A 25,615-nucleotide genomic window follows, 5' to 3' on the forward strand; every position below is an offset into this window, starting at 1 on the left:
TCACGTTGTCGTCGACACCGCTGTCGTTGCCCTCCTATCCCACTAACAGCGCATGTGCGCATCGCACACGGATGATTATAGGGTCTCCAGATAAGCAGAATGCGTTTGACTGCAAAAAAAAAAAAAAAAATCGTCGAAAGGACGCGGACGAACCGCCAACGCCTCGGTGGCAAAGCACGGGCAGCTCTCTCAGCCTTCCGCTTTCGGCAAGAGCGTTGTGCGCACGCACACTATAAGCTCACTGGCATTCCTACCAAGCTGCACTGTCACATGAAATCACCTTATCTCAACGTTAATCAGAAAGAAAGTCGCAGTTACTCTGTCCCATCGCAGATCGTTTTCCAGATAAGGCCCGCACGGCCGCGCCATACGCCGCAGCCGCTGCACTAGAACGCCCGCTCCCTCCCCCCCCCTTTCCCCGGCGCCTTGCGCGCGACGGTGCATAGCGTACGCTTTCACTAGCACATAAACATACGGCACGCGGCGACGGTTATCGCCCTCGGGCTTTATGGGGAACATCACGGCGACGGCAGCAGTAAAAAAAAATTATGGGGTTTTACGTGCCAAAACCACTTTCTGATTATGAGGCACGCCGTAGTGGAGGACTCCGGAAATTTCGACCACCTGGGGTTCTTTAACGTGCACCTAAATCTAAGTCCACGGGTGTTTTCGCATTTCGCCCCCATCGAAATGCGGCCGCCGTGGCCGGGATCCGATCCCGAGACCTCGTGCTCAGCAGCCCAACACCATAGCCACTGAGCAACCACGGCGGGTGACGGCAGCAGTAGAAATGCGCGTTGAGTGTCCATATAATTGCTATCGCAATACCGATGCTGAGGGCCGTGGACTAAATCCGAAAGATCGGCTTGACGAGGCCCGCAGTCCCTTGACACAGACGGACGGGAACATAAGCGCAGAGCAAAAATATTGCTTAACAAGAAAAAAAAAGAAACATAGCAACAAAACCTATTAATTAAATTAAATTATGGGGTTTTACGTGCCAAAACCACTTTCTGATTATGAGGCACACCGTAGTGGAGGACTCCGGAAATTTCGACCACCTGGGGTTCTTTAACGTGCAGCTAAATCTAAGTACACGGGTGTTTTCGCATTTCGCCCCCATCGAAATGCGGCCGCCGTGGCCGGGATCAACAAAACCTATGTTGCACGTCAAATACATTCGACAGAACGTAACTGTAACTCAAAGAAAAAAGCAGGAATACATAGAAAAAAGAAATAGAAATTACAGTTTGAACAAGGTATGTACACCATGATAACAGAAAAATTCCAAAGTTCGCGAGGTTCAAGTTACAGACATACAGATACTACAATATATATATATATATATATATATATATATATATATATATATATATATATATATATATATATATATATATATATCGTATTTACTCGATTGAAACGCAAGCTTTTCAGGTTTTTTTGTGCTGGAACTCGGCCCTCATGTTACATTCGAATGACGGCAAAATTTACGATTTTAAAACAACTATTCTAAATATCGCGGATTTCAACGTTACGTTGGCAACCAGTACCTTTACGTCTAGGCTCAATCCATAGACAAGTCGACCTAAGTCAAAACTTTGTTGGAATCGACGGCATTTTCGCTGTGCTTGTGACTTGTGTTACGGTTGCGGTGCTGCATGACACTGCGGCCTTTCGCGCTTCGGCTACGTTCATTCGCAACGTTATGGCGACACAGAGCGTTCGGTATGACGGCCGCTTCGAGAGACGAGCAATTTTTGATGGCTGAGGGAGTTGGGAAACTCTGCCGCGGCTGCGGCGGCTCGACATCAATGAGTCGACGATTCTCGGACTGTAGCACCAATGGGAGGCCCTTTCTAAATGCGGGGCCAGTCGTAAGGGCCTCGTAGTGGCCTGGTACTGTCCCCCAATGAAATGGTTTTGCGCTCTCCTAAGAATTAGTAGTAGCGTACCAACTATTTTTCGAGTGGGTGGGGGGAGGGGGGGGCAAACCGAACACACGATCTGAGCTCTCTCTCTTTCTCTCTCTCTCTCTCTCTCTCACACACACACACACACACATTATATATATATATATATATATATATATATATATATATATATATATATATATATAGATATATATATATAGTCCCGGGATTCACGAATGCACGGAGAAGAGACGAAATCGTAGTATATTGCAATATCTACAGGCTGCTATCGCAAAAAGGCTGACAGCGTCTCACGCGGCCGTGTCCCCTCTTCTTTCTCTTCGCAGAGCGAAGCGGTCCTTTAACAGCACGCTCGTAAGCGCGGCCTCGTAACAACATATGCAGGGTTTCCAATAGATGAAGGGCCAATAGTGACGGCACACTAGGAAGGAACAAAGACAGGACAGCGCCTCTATTGAAAGCTATGCACCAACTAGCCCCACAACGTGTTTTACTGCATATACAGGGTGTCCCAGTTAACTTGGACCAAGATTTTTTTAAAAATACCCAAGAGCTCTAGAGAAATCGTACGGACTGCATAGTAGCCGTAGTCGTATGTACTTACGGCCAGTATTTTTTTCATCACGAAGTATTACTTAATTATATACTTTTAGTTAGTGAACGTTTTAATTATTGCTTGAATCGCAAACATATCAATTAAGATGTTGTAGGGCACCTTAAATAACCTCCGAATTAACCATTTATTTTGTGCTGAAGTGGTCCTGGTTGTTTTTTCCAAGAAAAAACAAATGCCCACGAAATACGCGAAATACGAAATAGATGCGCACTCGGACGCCGCTACTCAAGTGCCTACAAACAACATATACGGCTGCATTCTCTAATCGCCGCATCGTACAAGGCTCCGCCACGATTATCAATGCGTCAGCGGCGTGTTCTCTTGATGCCGCGACCATCACATAGCGTGAAGCCCTGTATCGAGCTGCCGCCGCTAGTAAAGTCGTGTATCCGTGGCTATTCGCTTGGGAGCGCTTGAGTAGCGGCGCGCGAGCGCGTATCTATTTCGTATTTTGGATGTTTCGCGCGCTTTTGTTTTTTCTCGGAAAAACCAACGAGGCAAAGCTGAGCACCAAACAAATGCTTGATTCGGAGGTTATTTGAGGTGCCCAACAACTTTGTAATTGATAGGTTTGCGATTGAAGCAATTAAAAATGTTCACTAATTAGAAGTAATTAATTAATACTTCGTGATGAAAATAATACTGGCCGTAAGTACATACGATTACGGCTAATATGCAGTCGGTACGATTTCTCTAGAGTTTTTGGGTATTTTTAAAATCTTGGACCAAGTTAGCTGGGACACCCTGCATAAGTTTTCCCGCTTTGGAGCATTCCTTGTTGGGAATTTTTAAAACGCCAAAGGTTCATCAACACATATGTTACTCCGCTATAATATTTGACATGGCGTACTCCCTCCATCCCTGCAGCCCCTATTTATTTCTTCTAGATTTGATATCGGTTGAGTTCACAGTTCTCCGGGGCCAACGAGGTCAATTCTTTTGTTCGCAAAACACATTGATAAAGCTCCGGATTGCTTGCATGCGTAATTTACTGCAAATGCCATAATTAGTCCACTGTCGTTGAATTTTATGTACATATTACCCATATTGCGCCCTTCATTTTCGCCAAATATAAACAAAACGTCTTTAGTTCAGCGAGGACATCACTCAAACCAAGTCGGAACATGTTATGACGCCTGAATATAGGGAATGGTGAACGACGGCTCAGTAATTATTTGCAACGCTTCTAACCGGACCGGGAACGTAAAAATTTTGTCGCCCATTGCATTTACCATGTCTCCCCTCCGCTACCCACAAAATGTAAAGCTGTTGTAACCTACAGCTATGTCGGCACACTGGGAAGCATGGTTGATAGTGGCCGTATCGTACGCTCTAACACTTGAATAAGGAATTTTTTACAAAGGCTATGTTTGAGCCAACCGCATTTAACTTCGCACATAGAGTTTACATAGCGAACGAGCAATTTTTGCTAAATTTGGTCTTGTTGGCTTTTATAGTTCTGCTAGGCAGTGGGCTCAATACTTCCCCGCTCGTCAGACACGCTCATAACAATCTAGAGTGCTTGCATACGTTTTTTATTGCGGAAGCTCTAATTACCCATATATGTTGAACTGCATCTACACTTCGCCCAATAACTTGTCCTTACAGTCACCAAACATAACGAAACTGTCTCCTTCAGTGAGGACACCAGGCAAAATTAATATCCCACGCATGAAACAGAAAAAAAAAAAGATGAGGTTTCAAGAATTATTCGTAACGCTTCTAAATAAGCCAGAAACGTTGAAACTACGCGACATATTTCACTTAAAATGCCGCCTATTCGTGCAAAGCATAAAATATACCGAACGCATAGCTCTCTTGGGACACTGGGAAACCTAGATTACAGCAGCAGCGTGATATTTTCGAACACTTTATTACATTTTTTTAACGCTGTATGGGAACAACACGCATTTACCGTCCCACATGAACTTGGCGGATTGTTCCCCTTATGTTCGCAGAATTTGACCTCAGTTAATTGTTATTGTAATTATGCCAGCGCAGCCGTCTAAGTTTTACTCCGCTCGTAAAACAGACTAATAGCTCTATGGACCACTTGAATACATATTCTACTGGAAAATGAGCATTTAGTTCACTCATTTGGAACATTGCCTACACATTGGCCATACCATGCCCCTAATTTTCCCCAGATAAAAACAAGATGCCTTGTTTAGGTACCCGAGGACACCGGAGAAACAAACTACGAATCCCTTATGAAGCACGAAAACAGATGTAAAAGCGGATGTTTAGTAGGCTAATCTGCCACACTTTCATTTAAAGCAGGAAAGTGAAAGTTTCGGAACGCATTGGGTTTCAAGTTCTCTCTAATGTCACGGAATTTCAACCGTCTCTCATGCTGTTGTTTTAGGAGTCTGGGCAACATTTCAATTAGCGGCAGTATGACACCCTGGAATGCTTCAATGAGCAACTTTCTACAAAGGATGTAATGAATCTGCACAAAATAAACATTTATCGCTCGTCAGTGAGAACATTTATTCGTACTTCGAATAAATATAAACCCCGTGCCCCGCATATATATATTTTGTCGAGGATCATCATCATCATCATGGTTACGCCCACTGTAGGGCAAAGACCTCTCCCATACTTCTCAAACTACCCCGGTCATGTACTAATCGTGGCCATGTTGTCCCTGCAAACTGCCGAGGATACCGAGGCAAAACTACAAAACGCCGTGTATAACGCATTAAAATTGGGAGAAAATGAGCATTCAGTAATTGTTTTCAAAGCACACAAGCAACCTACACACTGCAAATTTTCGGTACACGTCACCGAAAAGCGGCCCTCAATTTTTCGAAATACGAAATATCTGCTGTTCTTGCTGCTGCCGGGAAACAAGTAATATTCTAGCTCTAATTTAGAAACATCCTGAAAATGAAATCATGAAAGTCAGAAATGGCACGTGCTTGTAGAGAAAAAAAAATTGTCAGTGTTCTCTTAGTATTGAAATGGCTCTGCACGTTCGACCAACGTCATTTTCACGAGCCTATCTACGGTAAGTCGTAATTACAGAATAAAATTCGACAGTTATACATGTAAGAAGTTTGATTTATTTTTGATGGTGATAAGCTACTGAGACTGCAACGGTAGGTAGGCTATCTTCAGACAGAGATTAAAATAGTTCCAGCATTTGATAATCCAACGATTTCGTGCCGTAAGGCGCAGCAGTCTTTGGGCGCGGCTGATTATAATATTTTATCCTGACTTCTCACTCGCCCGCAGGTTAAATGTAGGAAGCTGCTTGTGTTTTCGAATACGGATATAGCGGTGCCAAAAAAAAAAAAAGTTGCGCAAGCTGACATTTGTTTGGGAGGGAACCGCCCAGCGGTTGGCGTCCTCCGCAACGCGAGCGTGTATGGTGAATACCGCGCGTCGTCCGATGCAGGGCGTCCCGAGAAGGCACAGAAGGCAATCCTCGCTGTCCAAGCAGGGGATGCGTAGCAAAGAAAAGCATTACTTATATGTGGTCACTCTAGTGAGAAAGAATATTTAGCTTCAGCTGTAGTTCTGTTGGACTTTTCAGCGTACACCCGAAAGCATCCGCTTTCAAAAGTGTGTGTATCTGAAGGGGGGGGGGGGGCAACATGACATACTATGCCCCCTCCCCCCGGTAGATACGCCTATGAGAATGACTTAATGTGAAACGAGCTCGACGACATGGATGGCTTGATTCTCGGGCGGTCACTTCCGGAAAAAGTTTCGCTTTCGCGAGACTTGACTCCTTTCGGCACTGAGCCCCTCGAAGTATACGACCGACAGTGCTCTCGGCAGTGTTAATAAGCTTGACAAAGCGCCAGAAACATTTGTCCCATTGTGATCAGCCGAGAATATCACCCAAGGAAAGCTCCGTCCCCTTTTCTGACGACGATGCCAAGGGAAGAGCACTCGTTTCCGAATTGACTGCTTGAATAAAGGTACCATTTCTCTTTTCGTTCATCTCGCGTTACATTTGGGGTTTAATTTGTTTTTTCTGTTTCGCGGACTGAAAAATCGACCCTCCCGTTACAATTGTGGTCGTGTTACACTCGGATAGATACGGTATATATCAATGCTTCCGTAGTTGCCTCGAGTTCGTGGAAGTTCCCATTGTTGAGACGAGTAACGTTTAGTTTTTTGTTTTGTTTTTTTAAACAGGGAATGCTACGTAAGCAGGTTTTATTTCTGGAAACACTTACCTTATGGCGTTTAGCAAGTGTTTTTGTATAACTGTGGTAAAGGAACTAAGTTCAATGGATGAAAAGTGGTTTAATGCGAATGTTGTGTCGGGAATTCATGATGGCACGAACTGCCTTTTTCTTTGATACTGGATACTGACACTGGATAGGGTCGTCGTGCCCCACACTAAGAGGCAGCAGTTTATATGCGATGCAAGGAAGCTGTTATCAGTACGAAGCTCGACATATTTTGGGAAGGAAAATTTGCATTTGTTAAGTATACCACAGACCCGTGTAATTTTACCGGTAATTACTTCTGCGGGCACAGTTCATGACATATTTTCTTGAAACAAGACTAGACTCTTCACACAAGCCACTATTTCATGAGGTTTCCATGTATAATCTGCTGTGGGTGTACTCTTATTTGAGCAATAAACATTAAGCTAGCGTCATCTAATATTTCGCTTGGCACTGGCTAACTCTGATGGTTTCTCGTCGGTCCTGTCGCGGGCACCGTCGAGGTGCGACAGCTCGACGGTTTGCTCGTTTACAAGCTCCTCCGTTGATCGGACGTTCAGTTACGAATGACTTTACATGCATGAAATAACGTAAATAAGCCTTTCTTTAATGCCATTAGCATTGTTAGGATACTCCAGCCACTCTCCCGTCGGCTTGTCGGTCTCTGTCTAACCAAAAAAATATGGGCCAGTCTCGAAGGTAGCGCAGTCCAAAAAAATGTCAGCCTGACATCTCTCACGGCCTTGGTCATAGAAAAAAAAAATTTGTTCTTTAAAGTTTCGTTGGTGCTTGGCGGAATCAAAGCCTCGTCACACGGGCTCTTCAAGCGCCGTAGCCGACGCTTCAGCACGCTGCGTTCGCGAGGAACGAGGAATTAATTCTCCATGTTCGCACGCACCGGCACGCCGCGGATCTCGAAGGCCACGCGCGGACTTTGCGCGCGCACCGCTACATGGTGCCCTGTGTCCAGAGGATAGCCCGGCTGCACTACACGCCTCGTACATAACGCGTTTCGGCGGCGACCATTCACTGGGTTGCTGCATTGCTCCACTGCTGGTCTCATTAACGTCGGAATTCATCGTGAGATGGATTCTGCCGGAATGTATTTTGCCAGATTTCAGACAGCTTTTATATCTTACTTTGTTTAGAAACGAAAATATATTCGGTATTTGATTCGGTGGTCGGAGGTCGTCCTTCTTGAACATTCGTATTCGATTCGGAAACCTAGCTATTCGAACATCCCTGCGGTTGATAGTATGCAGCGAAAACAGCTTTAAATAAAATTTAATAAAAAAAGTACAAGATACGTCTCACTGCTACTACGCCGCTGGACGCGAGCAGCCGAACGTTCTATGCACTGCTTACACCACTGCCGCAATGTTCGTATGCGTATATACGCACGCACCTACTCGCGCGTTCTGAAGCAAATGCGGTGTTCAATCGCACGTTGAATGCATTACGACGACTGAAAACGAAACAAACCTCACGTGGCCCGCCGCGTCCTGCATGCTGACCACGTTTGGAAGCACATAGCAGTTTCCACGGTCTCAACGTTTGGCCCCTGATTGGTGTATGTCACCAGCCCTAATTTTGTCTTGTCATAGTGCAGGTCTCGTGCGTATGAATCGCATACCCTCAGTTCTTGAGCATAGAGTAAATGAAATGGACGAAATGAAAGCCTCCGCACACAATTGCGGTGATCTGTGGAAAAAACAGAAGACAAATGAGGAGATATAGGTTCACGGCGCTAGGAGCCAAGTCAGCCGCGATTTCTTAGCATTTAGCTGCAACGCCATGGCAATCATGAAATGTTATGTATTGTCAGAATCAAATAAATAAATAAATAAATAAATAAATAAATAAATAAATAAATAAATAAATAAATAAATAAATACATAAAAGTGCGACTTTTGCCATATAGGCACGCATAGTGAATTGGAGCTCTACCAAAGAAAATGTACTATATATACACCTAATTCATTGATTCTATGAATTTTTTTTTGTAAACGTTGCAGTTTATAAAGAACATAATGGTACTGTAATAAAGTGAAGAATTACGTGACAAGAAACTCAACCACAATTTGTAACGAAGAATTTGTTTAGGATATAACACTGCTTGGCACAAAACAATCTGCCAGCTAGCAACCAGTCAATGTTAAGTATAACGCTGAGAGATTAGTTATTGTTTGATTCAAAAGATTAGCGACATTAAGAAGTAAAGATATTGGCCACTTTGACGTTTAAAACCGTCAACCATTCGTTCCTCTTGCGTATACGTAAAACAACATGCGAGCTTTGACATCGCGAAGAAATAGAGCTTAGCTTACCCCATCGATGATAGACGAGTTCCCAATGCTGCCAACACCGCCAAATATGTAACATCCGGCTGCAATTAGTTGGAACAAGGTGTACTGAAAAGCAAAAAAAAAGAGGTTCGTTTTTGGCTAACTATAAGCATGCGAAGTAACAGGTGCGAAGAAAATCTGGCGTCTATTAGAGCGTAATACTGGGCAGTGGGCCTCAACAACCTAGAAGGCGTAGTCACTTCAGTGACGATACGATCTCACCTTGAGCAAGCTCATTGTTAACTACAAATTGATTTCTGAGTAACCAAATAACCACGAGAACTTGCTATTGGTTCTTAAACGCAAAAATTTAGGCGACACCTACGCGATCCCGCATTCCTCGCTAATCTGCGACACATACATGCAGAAAAGCAGAGGTGCAATAGGCTTCAACGAGACCAGCTAGCGGAAACATACGAGAGCTGGCCATCGTACGCATTGACGACAATTATGCGCGGAACCAAGTCGCAGCTTCTTTGCAAAGAAAGCCTGCACGCATTTATTGAAGTATGGTATGCCTATGGCAACCAATGCGCTCGGAAAAAGAAAAAGAAAGAAAAAGCTAAGACAGACGTATGGGATACTTAGTTCATGTTGCACAAAACACGGACACCTTGACTCTTGTCTTGATTTTCGGCACGTTCAGTAAATTATTCCCGGTTCCTGAGGTGCCCTATGGCAAAATAATGTCTGGTTCAATTTATTTACGTAATTTGTCAGCTGTTTTCACCAAACGAGCAACTTTAGCGACAGTCAAATGCCTTCAGGGTTCGGGTCGAAGGGTCGTATGTTTCTCCATCAACGTCGTTTGTTTTTATGTAATGTTTACTGCTTTTTGTTCGCGTGAAAAAAATGTACCCGGATAGTCTACTCTTGCGTGTGAAAAAATGTGATATTTTTGCTGCATAGTATTGATAAATAGACCAACGAAAGACACCCGTCGCCATTTCAGCTCACTCATCCCTAGCCGATTTTTGTTGTCTGGCGTTCATCTCTTTGGATGCCTTTGGTCAATCTCTTTCTCTCTCTCCGTGTCGCTCTCTGAGCTTTCTAGAAGACATGTGGTGTCCATGCTCGATTTGTTCATTTCCAATTTGCGCCTTTTGTACTCAACCGATTGAGACAAGCCAGTCTCTTTTTGTAAATGCGGGCCATATTCGCAAAAATTTTCTTATGTAAGTGTGGTCAGCGAAGGCCACCTGCACGGTGACAGTCTCGTTATCGCGGCGATCGCTATCAGAAGTGGCGGGCTCCGCCGCTTCTGGCCAGTAAGGAGACGCGCATAAGTGAGGTAGTTAGTCTGTGACGTTCCATTCCATTCCTTATATTCTTTCCTTATCACGCGCCGCGCCGAGTGGCCGAACCCAGCGATAAGAGCGGCGCGGCAGCTCGAGAGTTGTGTCCGAGCCAATTAGGTTAATAATTAAACTCTAGTAGTCTTATGTGCCAAAACCACGATTCTGATTTTGAACCGTAGTGGGCTATCCCGGATTAATTTTTGACCCCTTGGGGTTCTTTAGCGTGCACTTAAATGTAAGTGCAAGAGCAGATTTACAATGCGGCCGCCTCCATCGAAATGCTGACGTCGCGGGCGGGAATTGAACCGGCGACCTCAAGCTTAGCAGCGCAACACCCTAGTAGGAGCCAATGACGAAGGGCGATGATGATGAGAAATGAAATGGAATATTCGAAAATACGGCCCCTGGCCTTTATATCGCTTCCAAAAAAAACGAGGATAATAAAAGAGCTTTATATATGTCGTTGTTCTGCCGTTTGTCTCCGTGGCTTTTGAAGCAGAATTCGCCTGCAACTATGTGCCTCGCGCCAGTCCAGGGCGACTCTCGCGCGAATGTACCGAAATTGAGCGAACGAGCACGCTGGCAGTTGATGAAAGCAGGTGCGCAAGGTGCGCCTTGACGACAGGCGCGCATGCCGTCGCACGCGGTGCGGCCATGTTACAGTTTGGTCGACGCCTGATTAAGCCGTAATGCGTCGTTGCCCGCAGCTCCCATTTATTGCGCAACGTCACGCTTTGTTCTCCTGCGCAAAACACAAAAGTAAGAACGATAGAAAGCTGAGCTAGTTGGTAAGGATTCATTATGCAAAAAAGAGGTGAGGCGTGCAGACAGGACACAAGAGTAGAGAAGTGGACAACACGAACGCCGACTATCAACTGAAGAGAACACTGAGGCGAAAAAAGAAAGAAGACACAAACTCAGTTCTACGTAGGGCAAACGGGACGGTGTATCAATCAGAGGCTAATAGAACATAAAAGGTCGTTAACCGGTGGATCGCCTTCTAATCTCTCCCTACATTGCCAAGATTGTAACTGCGCGCCAGAGTTAAATGAATGCGCGATATTGTACAGGCATAAGAATGAAGATACGCGTCTTATGGTAGAGGCAGGGCATGTCTATAATGGTGGAAGTGCGTGCGTGAGTCAGCCTTCGATTACTTTACATAAGGAACAGATTAAGTGCCTTAACAGTTATCTCTTACGTAGAACGGCACATTTACCCGACTGACACGTGGTGATACCATTCCTGAGCTTGCGCAGATGAGTTTTGTGTCTTCTTTCTTTTTTCGCATCAGTGCTCCCTTCAAGGGGGCACACCACCGCTCGGAACTTGGTCATGATTTCGCCCCTTCTTACGCAGGCTTTTATTCTGCTCTGCATCACCCCACCGCCTTCCTGCTTCAACTATCCTGTTGGATTCTTCGATCTCATCGACTTACCTTGGAACCCTTCCGTCACCGCCCAAGAAGAACTTGAAACCTGATTACCACCGCCGTTCCAGCCGCTTGTCAAGTATGACGCCTGGCAACCTGGCGGAACTATCAGCGCGGGAGATACGCATCGACTAGAAAAGACGCATCTGCTCTGGAGCCACTTGGGGCACGCCACCGCTCGGAACTTGGTCATGATTTCGCCCCTTCTTACGCAGGTTAGTTACCTGCCATCCTCGGCATCGTTCCGTTCAAATGACCCGTTCTTGCTCGCGGTGGCGTGTCCCCCTGAAATGCTCGATTGTTGTCGCCGAATGCTTCGCCTGTCAGGTTTCCACTACTTTATTGCATTCCTTGTTTTTTTTTTATGCTCGTTCAGTCAGGTGATATTGAACTTAACCCTGGGCCCCCTGTGTCATTAGAGTCTATTTCTGAAGCCTTCGCTCGTCTCGAACAATCTCATGCCACAATAATTGCCGAGTTGTCAGCTATTCGTGGTGCGCAGTCAAATATAGAAGAAACTGTCAATCGTCTGGCGCTGCGTGTCGATGATTTGGAAAGAAATATTGGGAATGTTCAATCGAGTAGCCCCTGCCCACACAATAACACAAGCCAGAACAGTACTAAGCTCTCGTTTTAAATCAAACAGCTCGCCGAAAAATGTGATGACGCGGAGAACCGCCTCCGCAGGTCGAACCTTATCTTTTTTGGAATTTCGGATGTAAAAGAAGAAACGTGGGCGCGATCTGAAGAACCATGTCGTTTCCTTCTGTCGCGAGAAACTTCGTGTGTCACTTGATCCTGCTGACATTGAGCGCGCGCGCACCGAATGGGTCGTTACACGGAAGCAAAGAAACGCCCCATTATTGTAAAATTTGCGCGTTTCAAAACCAAATCACTAATACTTTCAGCTACACCTCAGCTTAAAAATTCAGGGTATACTGTTCGCGAAGATTATTCAGCCCGTATCAGATTGGCCCGGAAAAAACTTTTTGCGTGTGCTCAGCAAACTAACGCTGCGTTCAAGATACGTTTCAACAAACTTGTTATTGGTAGCAAGCAATACGTCTACAATGACACAACCGATACTGTAACAGAGCTATTGTCATCATAGCCATCACCACCGCCTGCTTTCCGCCCGCTACGTGCCAATCCTCATCAAAGATCATTAGCTAACAGAAATGCGCGGGATTCAAAGAACATGACTCTAATATTGACAAAAATCCGCAGTTACCTCCCAAAGAAAGAAGCAGTAGGGTCCCTTCTTGAAGATAGTTCCGCGGACATTGCTATTTTTACCGAGTCTTGGCTAACTCCAGATATCGACGACACAGACTCCTTTCCGAAACGAAACCTTTTATTGCTTACAGGCTCGACAGATCGGGAAGAAGGGGTGGTGGCGTCCTTGTTCTCTCGAAATCAGAATTGCATACATCCCCCATCCATGTTAGTCCTTCTCACGAGATACTTTGCATTAAACTGGCCCTTCCTAGCTGTACAAACATTATTGTTGCTTGTTATCGGCCTCCTAATTCCGACTCCTCCTTTCTTACCGACCTTCACCCCGTCCTACTTGATCTGCACTCTCGGTTTGTCCATGCGAACTTCCTACTTTGTGGAGACTTTAACTTTCCCGATATCGACTGGGAAACACTGTCAGCACCTTCCGGTCCGTCGAACAAATTCATTGACTTAGTCCTCACGTTTAACTTCACCCAGACAGTTAAAGTGCCTACTCGTGGCGAGAACATTCTCGATCTTGTTCTCGCTTCCAAACCTGAGTTAATTGAGTCATTAACAAGCATCACTGGTCTGAGCGATCATGAGGTGCTTGTGTTCAATTTTTCCGTTCCCATCCTCACAAAGCAACGCTCAATAAAATACATTCGCGACTACAGTAAAGCAGATTTTCGCCCTATTAACCGTGAGTTGGAAACTTTTTCCACCTTTTCCAGCAAGCCGCACCCACTAGATCAGTAGAACAAAACTGGTTGCTCTACAAGAATAAAATCCTATCCCTTGTCGAAACCTATGTGCCCCTTGTCTGCATACGTGGTGTCTGTAACAAGCCCTGGTATAGCAACGCCTTGAGAGAGTTAGCAAACAAAATAAGCGCCTCTATCGTGTGGCCAAGCACACAAATTCTGTAAAAAAATGGGAAACGTACAGCAAGTGCCTACAAGAATACATTAGCATACTACGACGTTCTAAAAAGAAATTTTTTCACGAAGATCTTGAAAACATTATGCGCGTTAACCCCCAAAAATTCTGGAATCTGGTCACCCCGTGCAAAAGCCGTACTCAAAACATTTCTTTGGTTAACCATGATGGCTTACATGTCCCTGATATTGAGCGCGCAGATGTCATGAATTCATATTTTCCCTCTGTGTTCACCCACGAACCTGCACTTCGTATTCCCCCAATACCTGCCACTAGTTTTTCCCTAATGCCACCAGTTTTTATAACCCATGAAGGTATCGCTAAACTCATCGACAACCTTAGGTTGTCAAGCGCTCCTGGGCCAGACAACATAACTGCCAAAATATTGAAGGGCACCGTGAGCATTTCCAGCGGTATTTAGCAAATTATTTTTCAGCAGTCTGTTTCAAACGGCGAAATACCAAATGATTGGAAAACTAGTAAAGTAACCCCAGTATTTAAGGCAGGCAATCGATCCGATCCTTCTAAATACCGCCTAATTTCATTAACATCTATTCCATGCAAGCTACTGGAGCACATTTTATATTCGCAGGTCGCATCACACCTCGACAATAATGTTTTCTTTTATGGAAAACAGCACGGTTTTAGATCAGGCCATTCTTGCGAGTCCCAGCTTTTTGAATTCACCACAGACCTTCACTTAAACTTATTCTTCTTTTCAAACTGACGTCATTTACCTAGACTTCTCCAAAGCCTTCGATCGCGTTCCACATCGGCGTTTAATGGTAAAACTGTCCTGCCTCCACATTAACCCTTTAATCTTGTCTTGGATTGACTGCTTTCTCCGCGAACGCTCGCAATATACAGTAATAGGGAACCACAGATCGCAAAATACTACAGTCATCTCTGGTGTCCCCCAGGGATCGGTGCTGGGACCACTCCATTTTCTGATATTTATAAATGATCTTCCTAACGCCATATCATCTTGTATCCGCCTCTTCGCAGACGATTGTGTCCTTTACCGCTGCATATCTACTCCCGATGATCAGACTCTGCTTCAACGCGACTTAAATCTCAGAGAAACCTGGTGTGCGTCATTGCTTATGCAACTGAACATTTCCAAATGTAAGTTCATGCATGTATCAAGAAAGCGAAATAACCTCAGCTATCCGTATTCATTAAATTCTACACCACTCTCTGAAACAGAATCATCGTGAACAACAAACTAACATGGTCTGAGCACATTGCAAAACTTTGTACAGATGCTTCTAAGTTGCTTGGGTTTATCAGACGATCCCTCGCTTTTTCACCCCCTTCTGTCCAACTCGCCTACGTAACAATCATCCGTTCGAAACTCGAATATGCCTCGGCGATCTGGAATCCCCATCAGAACTATCTAATCGATCAGCTTGAAGCCATCCAAAATCGCGCTGCCCGTTTTATCACATCGCAGTATGACAGACGACACAGTATAACTCTTATCAAGGCATCCCCTTTTCTTCAACCCCTGGCACTTCGGCGTAAAATTTCACAGCTTTGCCTATTTTACAAATTGTGCTATGCCTTCCCACAGCTAAGAAATTCTGTATTACACCCGCCACTTCGCACCTCACGCCGTCTTTTCAACTCTAAGTTTGCAGCGCATACATGGCTCCACAAACTCATTTAATAAATCTTTTTTACCTAGCTCCATTACATTGTGGAATGACTTACCCAATTGCATAGTTACTGAAATAGAACCTAATGAATTCAGGCACTTATTAACAGCACATTTCAAGGGCTAAGTTATTTTGCCGTTTTTGAATGTGTATGCGTGTTTTGTTTTGTTTCCAAGTTGTTCTTGAGCCGCTGTGTCTATCTTAGTGTTGATGCTTCTGATGATGTAAATGTTGAACATGGACCCTGCACTTTGTATTGCTTTTTTGTTGTTACCGACCATTGTATATGTAACGACTGCTCCCCCCCCCCTTATGTAATGCCTTAAGCCAAGGGCCTATAAGGGTAAATAAATGATGATGATGATGATAGTCGGCGTTCGTGTTGTCCTTTTCTCTACTCTTGTGTCCTGTCTGCACGCCTCGCCTCTTTTTTACACAAAAGTAACTTTCACGCCAAATACACACATTCATCACTTGGACAAAAAACAGCGCAGTTACGCGAAGATAGCACTGAAATGCGAAAGAAGTGTTTTAGCGAGGCTGCGTCGTCATATCATCATCATCATCGTCCTATTTTATGTCCTCCGCAGGACGAAGGCTTCTCCCTGCGATCTCCAATTACCCCTGTCCTGCGGCAACCGATTCCAGCTAGCACCTGCGAATTTCTTAATTTCATCACCCCACATAGACTTTTGCCGTCCTCGACTGCGCTTCCCTCCTCTGCATATGCATGTGCATATAACGAGTAAATATGACATACTCAAGAGGATACATGGCGCTTCGCGCTTTACGACCATACACATCAAGTTAGTTCACACGTACTATCCTCATGTTTACGAAAGGGAACACACGCGCGCGTGCCAAATTGTCTCGTCGTCACTCGTCGTGCTAGGGTGCCTCGATGTCAGCGCCGTGGTATCGAGGCACCCTACGTCGTTCGCATGTTGAGCGCCGACGCCGCGAAATGCGAAAGCAAGGGCCGAGAGTGGCGCTGTTCCTTAAGATGGCGGTCCCACTGCGGCGGCACGCGCTGTGCATTTTAGACATTGTTCGCGGACGCACTGCGCTTATTGGACAGATGTGAACCATATTGTTTTAGAAAGCTTACTTTATGCGCTTTACAATGACACCTAGTAGTATCGGCTAGCTTGAAGGGTTATCTGACGGCACGCAAAACAATATAGGAGCACAAAAATGGCGTTTTTTTTTTTTGCTGTACTAGCTGCCTTTGCACTGCGTTTACGGCAAAACTGATCATCATAACAAAATGCAGCTTGCTGTACCTTTAGCTGAAATGTCGTGCAATGTTTCTATGAAGAAATAATGTGTGTAAAGCAATTAGAAATTTATATAGGCTCCAACAAAAATGGGAAAAACATGTTTATAAATGAATATTTTTTCCCTCTCTTCAACGCAGAACAACAGTTTTAGTGGCATTCTAAGTTACGGTGCACTTAGATGCAGACAAAGCTTGCTTGTGTTTTGATGAACAGTTCTTGAGTTATTACTTCAAATTGGCGATTAGTGTCCATACTTGGTCACGCATTCCCGAAGAAGGGGCAAAGCTATTCAAGCTGAAACCCCGAAAATTTTAATAATCAACAGCAAGCCATTTTCTGCTATTCTACGAAGAGAAAATTGTCTTTGCTGTACCTTTAGATGAAGTGTCGTAAAATGTTTTTATGAAGAAATTATTAGGGAACCTACAGGAGAGCAGTGTATTTAGCTAATTTTTCTGCTGGCCGGATCAGCGCAAATTGACATTCCTTTTCATGTACGTACTAATTAAGAACTAGTGTTGCACATTAGTTGAGCCGTACTAGAAGGGAAACTTGGGCGAGTCAGTGATGGTTCACGTTTCGGAAATTAAGAGCGCAACACAGACGAGGGCGAAGGAAAAGAACACGACACTGGCGCTGACTCCCAATTGAAGATTTATTTTGAGGGAAATCACATTTATATACACAGGCCAACATGTCAGCAACTAAGCGACAGTGCATGCGCATTAGGAGCCATCCCGGTGACTTGTCTAAACACGCGTGGGAGACATCAGTGCGTCATAACGTGGATAAAACCATTGCGCTAAGACATAAAAAACCAGAAACCCAATAGAAAAAATTCCGTCAACCTAATAACAATCTACCGTAAAACACTTTCTTCCAGTTATCTCAATTCTTTTTTTTACCTAGAGTGACAGTGTACTGACGCACCTTTCCCCTTCCCTATCAATATGAGCAGCTCCCTTGTGGTTTGATCTTTATGTCAGAACAATTAAACAGATTTTTCCGCCAACGGTCGGCACCCACACTCTCTACAATGCAAAGGCAAGTGCAAAGCCCCTGTACCTTTTAATCGTGACAAGTGCTTCTTTAATCTAATGTTCACGCAGCGGCCGGTCTGGCACACATAAACCTTCCCGCATGACAATGGCAGCCTGTACACAACAGAAGATCTACGTGTAACGTTTCTATTCTTCAACTTCTCGGAACATAAACTGCATTCCTTACCATAGCCCAATAATTTTTTGTGCAAACGAGAACAAACCGTACCAAGTTTGTTGGGCGTGGACATGACCACATGCACCCCTTACCTACTATAGCCACGTTCTTGAAGCAATGCGAGAACTTGTGCAAATATGGTACCACCACCGGTATTTTTTCATTGCGCATGGAATCCCTTGATTTTCCCTTTAGCTTATGAGTACCCTTTACCCACTTAAGATTATGACAGGTCCTCAAGACTTCACCTTCCGGGTAACAGGCGTTCTGTAATCTCTGAATCTGGGTAAGCAAACCCTCCCTCAACGAATGCTCACATGTCTTCTGAACACCGCGCGCAGCGCGGCGTAAACAATACCGGCTTTTACTATTTTTGAGCGTCCTGAGGAAAAATTTACAAGCGCCTTTGCCGAACGAGGCTTATAAACCCAACACAAATGGTCCTCCCGAAACCTCATTCTAATATCCAGGAATTGAATCTCTTCTTCGGCAAGCGACTTAATGGTAAATTTTAAACCTTTACTGCATTCGTGAAAAATCTTTAAAATACCAGCTACTTTACTATTTAGGTTCTCGCTTTCTGTGATGATTTCTTGATCATCAACGTACCTAAATACATTAAGGGTCAAACTTCCTAAATTACTGGCAACGCAATTATCAACTCGACTAAGCAAAATATATGACTTAAGGTTGGGGCCACCCTAGACCCTATACAAATTCCCCACTTCTGGGAGAACGTGATCCCTTTGCAATCAACATACATAGAGCGCAAACAAAAGGACAACAATTCTAAAAAAAACTTTCCACAGATGTCCCGCAATTCCCAACAAACTCTGCTTCGTCATTATCATTAACCATACAAGACCTGACACCCTTCATAAGTTCATTATGCGGTAGCGAATAAAACATATCTTCAACGTCAATACTAAAAGCCGAGTGTGATCCAGGATTCTGTGTCTTGAATAACTTAACCACGCTATCTGAGCTATTAACATAGAAAGGATCAACAACGTTAAGAGCCTCAAGCTGTTTTTGCAAATACCCTGAAATTACAAATTGTCAAATCGCCTTTTCCGAAATTATGGCCCTAAATGGTAAATCTGGTTTGTGGGTTTTAACTGAAAAAAATACCTGCAGTTTTAAACTTTTAGTGTTCTTGACTCGAAACATCAGGCCTTCCAGATTTCTATCATGTAGCACCGCAAGGGCCTGCTGCTTAACCTTCGATGCTTTAACATCAATCCGGTAAATATTCTTCAAAACAGCCTTTTCAGATTTTTCCGCAAACACACCTTCCGGCATCACTACAAACATTCCTTATTTATCCGACACATATCCTGAGCTTGTTCCTCTCCAAAAATTAGGTTGCAGGCAGGTTGTAAAGGGTGTGGGTGCCGACCGTTAGCGGAAAAATCGGTTTGCTTGTTCTTGCATAAAGATCAAACCACAAGGGAGATTATGGAAGCTTTTCATATTGATAGGGAATGGGAAAGGTGCGTCAGTAGACCGTCTGTCACTCTCAGTAAAAAAGAACTGAGATATCTGGAAGAAAGTGTTTCACGGTAGATTGTTATTAGGTTGACAGGGATATTTTTCTATTGAGTTTTTTTGTTAAATGTTTTGACGCAACGATTTTATCCATGTTATGGAGCACTGATGTCTTCCACGCGTGTTTCGTCAAGTCACCAGGATGGCTCCTAATGCGCATGCACAGTCGCTTAGTTGTTGACATGTTGGCCTGTGTTGGTATATAAATGTGATTTCCCTCAAAATAAATATTCAATTGTGAGTCAGCGCCAATGTCGTGTTCTTCTTTTCCTTCGCCCTCGTCTGCTTTGCGCTGTTAATTTCCGAAACATTAGTAGAGCCATACAGTGTCCTGTAATTACTAGCACTCACGATTTTTACAAAGCAGTGCGTGACAAAAAAAAAAAAAAAAAAAAAGAGTTCCAATAAATAACGCTTCTCACAGGCTTTTATGTACGGTGGCGCCATCTGTTCAAGAAAAGATCAAGCTGTTTCACGTCAGTTCCACGATTTGTCAAATGTAGTCCATTAGAAATTACAAAGCGCACACAATGCAGATGAATTCTTGATCTAGACTTAAGTATTTGGCGCAGTCTAGTCACCGCACCTACCCAAGATTCTTTCAAGCCACGTGTCTAAAATCACACCTTCGACGTAGTCATACGGGAGCCTACTAAAATGTGGTTGCTGGAAGAAAAAAAAATGAAAGAAAGAAAGAAATAACGCTCCGTGGACGGTACATCATGAGTGCATGCCAGCTAGCCAGCAGGTTAAGCTACTGTACCATTGTGCACAGGAGAATTGCAGATAAAGTAAGACCAGGAATTTCCTGCGTGCCCACTTTTGTTCGCAGGTGATTGTGGAAGCGTTTTCGAAATGCAAACAGAACTTCCCTTGCCTCCTAGTTCCCAGGCTCGTGTGCCGATATCTGGAAATTTGCTTTCCCACCACGCAGTGGGGTGCGATGTGTTTGGCAGAGTACTGAGTTGTGCGGGGTGCACTAAGTTGCGCGGGCAGGTTGCAGAGTTGCGGTGCATGGCAGCCGACCATGCAGTTTTCCGCCATTTTGTTTTTGCGAAGCTTTTCCGCCATTACATGCGCAATAGCACACATGCTCTGAAAGTCTCCGAATTCAGGAGAGAGAGAGAGAGAGAGAGAGAGAGAGAGAGAGAGAGAGAGAGCACGGACAGCGCGATAAAGGCAGACAACACGCGCACTATTTACGCTGTGTAGACTGATGACCTTTAAAAAAAATACCTTTAGTAAATAATCTGTTCCTGCAGTTCCTGCTTATGCAGAACCTGTGATCTTATGCTAAAGGCCAGTTTGAGGACTTGGCATTGGACGCCTCTGTCATAGGGAGGTAGAGAAACTGACCTCCGCGAAAGCAACGGAAACGGCTGTCGGCGAAACTTGGGAAACATGTGAGGGCTGGGCGCAAGGCTATATATGTGCGAGTGCTTGCGAAGGTTATCATCATCATAACGCTTGCGCGATGAGTGCTAGCAGCGGTGAGCTTGTGTATATTTCCTAAGTAGTTTAGAATAACTTCTTGTTGGGTGAGCTAGTGCATAGTAGCAAACAGTTTTATAACGGCGCAAACAAACGACCACAAAGAGAGAGCGCACAAGGACCGGCACAGTCCTTGTGTACTCTCTCTCTGGGGTCGTTCGTTTGCGCAGTTGTAGAACTGTTTACATTTCCTAAAGCCAACATTCTGCGCTACCGCTTCTTTCACCATTTCACTAAACCGCAACCTTAAAACTCGGACGGACGTGATCTCCAATACCATGCGCACGGGCTGAGCGGGATCTCTAGCGGGTGCGCCAACACGCCCGCAACAGCAAGGCATATGCGCTGGAAGTGTGCGTGATCTCTGTCCCAGTAAAACACCTTGACCACGTGTACTATGGTGTCTGTTTTGTAGGGGTCAGAGAATAGTGGCTTTCGACACCGAATAGAATACGAATACAGTACTGTCATAGGCAAATCAAATCGAATAATCACGGCAAGAAAGGCGTAAACGGCATTATCCAGCCATGTGGGTGGCTGAGGTAAAATCCACCACCTCTAGCGAAAAAAAAAAAGAAAAGCGGTTTTCCGTTCCCGTCGTTCCCTATGTGTTGTTTCATTTCTTTATTACTTTACGTGGCTACTGCCTAGACAGCTGTGAATAAATGTGAAGCACAAATGCATTTGTGCTAAACTTCTTGACATTTCAAAAGCAATAGTTGATACCTGCCTTTTTAGCCCTTACAACACGCACACACGCACACACGCACACACGCACACACGCACACGCACACACGCACACGCACGCACGCACGCACGCACGCACGCACGCACGCACGCACGCACGCGCACGCACGCGCACGCACGCACGCACACACGCACACGCGCACGCACGCGCACGCACGCACACACGCACACGCGCACGCACGCGCACGCACGCGCACGCGCACGCACGCACGCGCACGCGCACGCGCACACGCACGCGCACGCGCACGCGCACACGCACGCGCACGCGCACACGCACGCGCACGCGCACGCACGCACGCGCACGCACGCACGCGCACGCACACGCGCACGCACGCACGCACGCGCACGCGCACGCGCACGCACGCGCACGCGCACGCGCACGCGCACACGCACACGCGCACGCGCACGCGCACGCACACGCGCACGCACACGCACACGCGCACGCACACGCGCACGCGCACGCGCACGCGCACGCGCACGCACACGCGCACGCACACGCGCACACACACACACACACGCACGCATACGCACGTCCTTTTTTTTAGCCGAAGCTGTTTTCTAACAACAACGACCTACATATTTTGTTCTTTCTTTGCACTATAAGTTATTCAGAAAGAATAATTAACTTACTGCCTATGAGGTAAAAGACGTAACTGAGTAGAATGCTAATTTCTTGATTTAATAATACAGTAAAATACTAATTACTGAAAAATGTAACTTTGTACTTGAATGTTACTCTCAAATTACTTGCAAGTCACATATTGCTGGAGAATAATCATGAAATCCAACGTTATCAAAGTGGTACACTTGCTATCAAAAAGCTTTTTTTCTCATTCTAATTCAATAGCTTACTCCTGTTTTCTCGCAGACGAACTGCCACTGAAAAACAATGGCAAAAGAGACGGTCGTTTGCTTTTATGGATGCACAAAATCAAGACTTAGATGTCATAACTGCTGTTGCGCAGTTGTTACAAACGGCTTTGAAAGTAAGGTTTCAAAAGCTTTACAGACATGAGTATGCTTGTATAATGTTTGCGTAAACATCACGGGCTATAGTAAAAATTTCCTGAAAAACTCTTGAACAATGGATTTAATAGATGATTAATACAATGAATTCATTTGAAACGTCTCCATCTCTTCTTTCTCACTTCCACTTGAGGTGACGGATATTGATAGCCATCCAGAAGATAAAAAGTTAATGTGGTCAGCAGGCCTTTGTGTTCAACCAATATTTCTTGTGTGCCTCATTATTGCATTATTACAAAAAAGAAGGCATCAGCAGTCAAAGGTGAACCTATTTCTTTGTTATTTATTTGCAAGCACAGGTTCTGCAATACCCAGCAGTAACGTATGCAGCGGAACGGCGTGGCGATGACTTGAACGGTTTGATGCAACACAGCATTTCTGGAAGCAATACGGCCAGGAAAGCCTCAGTGTATCTCGCGTTGTACCGCAGCTTGATCAGAGTTATCAGCAACATGCACCAAACAGTGCAGATGAGTCGATCAGATCAAGATATACGATGCCTAATACATTGAAGCACATACTCACTACAGGAATTCCAGGAAAAAAAAAGCATTACTCTGGAATTTTCTAAGAAATGTAATATCTCCCTTACTGTACGCACTTTAAAGAGAATGCTTTTAGGGCACAATACAGCCCCGTCACAAATACCCTTTCACATTGAACCCACCATCGACTACATCATACCATTTTGTTTGGCATTCTTTGACCTTCCCTGGCCCTTGCGCCACAAAAAAACATTAATCATTGTCATCTCTAATCGCAAAAAAGTAATTCATTGTAGCCCGGTAAATGTACGTTTGCAGTTTATGTGTTGACTAAATATAGCTGGTCTGGTCTTCCTGCTGCAACTTAGTTCTATTACATTTTTGTAAAGCCTAATTTGGTGCAGTGTTTACAGTGCTCCTACGAGATCACTTGACATAGCTTTAGTGCCGACAACTATCAGTGACATCAGATGATACCCCATTTAACGAGTAACGAGAAACGACAGGACGTACACAAGTAGAAAACATTAGAGCAGAACAACAACAACAACAACAACGCTTTAATGATGCAATGGTAGTTCTGAACCACGAAAATTTAAACCTTTAGATTTATATTTTTCTTTTTATTTCTTTCTTGATACATCCAAAGAGATAAATGCACTGGTAAAACACCTACATTTCATTTGGCTGCATTTTTAAAAACTATAATCTTAACAGGCACATATTTAGGGCATTTGCTACCTGCAACACCGCATTGTAGAAAACTTAATGCTTTAGAATTCCTATATTCCCCATACTGTTTCTGTTCTGTCTCAATAAGCTCTCCATGACGGAGAACGGCAGCCGAAGGCTCTGGTCAGGCCGCAAACACAGATGACTGTCATTAGTAATTAAGTCATTACTAATTACTAATCTTCAAAGGTAACTAAGTTTCCAACCCTACTGCAAAACCCAGTGCCATGCCGGATTAGGGGCCCAGTGTCGCGCGCGGGATGCTGGGACGCTGGGCAGGCGCGGCATACTGGGAGGCGCTGGGTACTGGTGTAAAAAGCAGCTCTAGAGCGTAAAATACACGGTGCCTGGCCACCGCATATATATATATATATATATATATATATATATATATATATATATATATATATATATATATATATATATATATATATATATATATATATTGTACTGGAGACGAACGCGCGGCAGGCACTGCTTCGAGAAAGACGACGACAACGTTTTGGTTGAAAGCCTTGTGTCTGTGTTGCCGAAGCTCTGTGTCCTCTCGCTACGTGCTCTGCTATCTGAGCGTCTAATCAACCGAACTATAACGCATCTTAACATTTGGTGGACGTGCGGGGCCCTTCCCAAACCTGGAACTCCGCAGCCGGACGCTCCCTACCGTTTCTGCTATGCCCCAGGACGCTGCGCAGCCCGATCCTCCCATGGCATCGCCTGTCGTCTGCTCCAGTGCTCTCCGCCAACGCGATCCTCCGGTCTTCAGCGGTGACGACGACCATGACGTGGAGGATTGGCTCTCGTCATACGATCGCGTGAGTGCTCACAACAAGTGGGATGACAAAGCTAAATTGACTAACGTCATCTTCTATCTTTCTGGAGTCACGAATCTCTGGTTCCGGAATCATAAATCCAACCTTTCCACCTGGACAGCATTTACCCATTGTTTCAAAGAAGTCTTCGGTCGCCCAGCTGTGCGCAAGCTTCGCCCAGAACAACGTTTGCGTGGTCGCGCTCAGCAAAAGGGTGAAAACTTCACCAGCTACATTGAAGACGTAGTTGACCTTTGCCGGCGCATTAATCCCACCATGCCCGACTCTGAAAAGATCAAGAATGTAATGAAGGGCATAGAGGATGACGCCTTTCAAGTGCTCTTGGCGAAAAATCCTCAAACGATCGACGAGGTCATTACACTGTGCCAGAGCTACGATGAGCTCCGCAAACAACGCCTTACTACGCGCCGCGCTGTCGCGCCGGACGACACGGTTTCAGCTTTAACTGACAGTTCTAGTGCTGCTTCCGCCCACTCTTCGTTCCTCGACCAAATCAAGCAATTTGTTCGCGAAGAAGTCGCGCGCCAACTGTCACTGCTGCCTGCTACCCAGTCGTCTGAGTCCTCTTTGTCCCCGGAACTGCGACGCGTCATCCATGAACAAGTCAGCGACGCACTACCTCTCGCTA

At 44.9% G+C, this 25,615-nt stretch overlaps 1 protein-coding gene across 1 annotated transcript in view; it reads right to left on the bottom strand.

Moving 5' to 3' along the window:
* Nucleotides 1-8,225: 8,225 nt before the first annotated feature.
* LOC129380900 (uncharacterized) overlaps nt 8,226-25,615 on the bottom strand; it is a 30,573-nt gene continuing 13,183 nt past the window's right edge. Inside the window, exons 4-5 of the mRNA XM_055063094.1 lie at nt 9,065-9,148; nt 8,226-8,438 (exon numbers count right to left, since the gene is read on the bottom strand). Coding sequence (XP_054919069.1) covers nt 8,373-8,438; nt 9,065-9,148 — 150 coding nt within the window. The 3' untranslated portion in view covers nt 8,226-8,372. The remainder of the gene's footprint in view (nt 8,439-9,064; nt 9,149-25,615) is intronic.

This window comes from Dermacentor andersoni, chromosome 1 (assembly GCF_023375885.2).
Source record: "Dermacentor andersoni chromosome 1, qqDerAnde1_hic_scaffold, whole genome shotgun sequence".
Lineage (NCBI taxonomy): Eukaryota > Metazoa > Arthropoda > Arachnida > Ixodida > Ixodidae > Dermacentor > Dermacentor andersoni.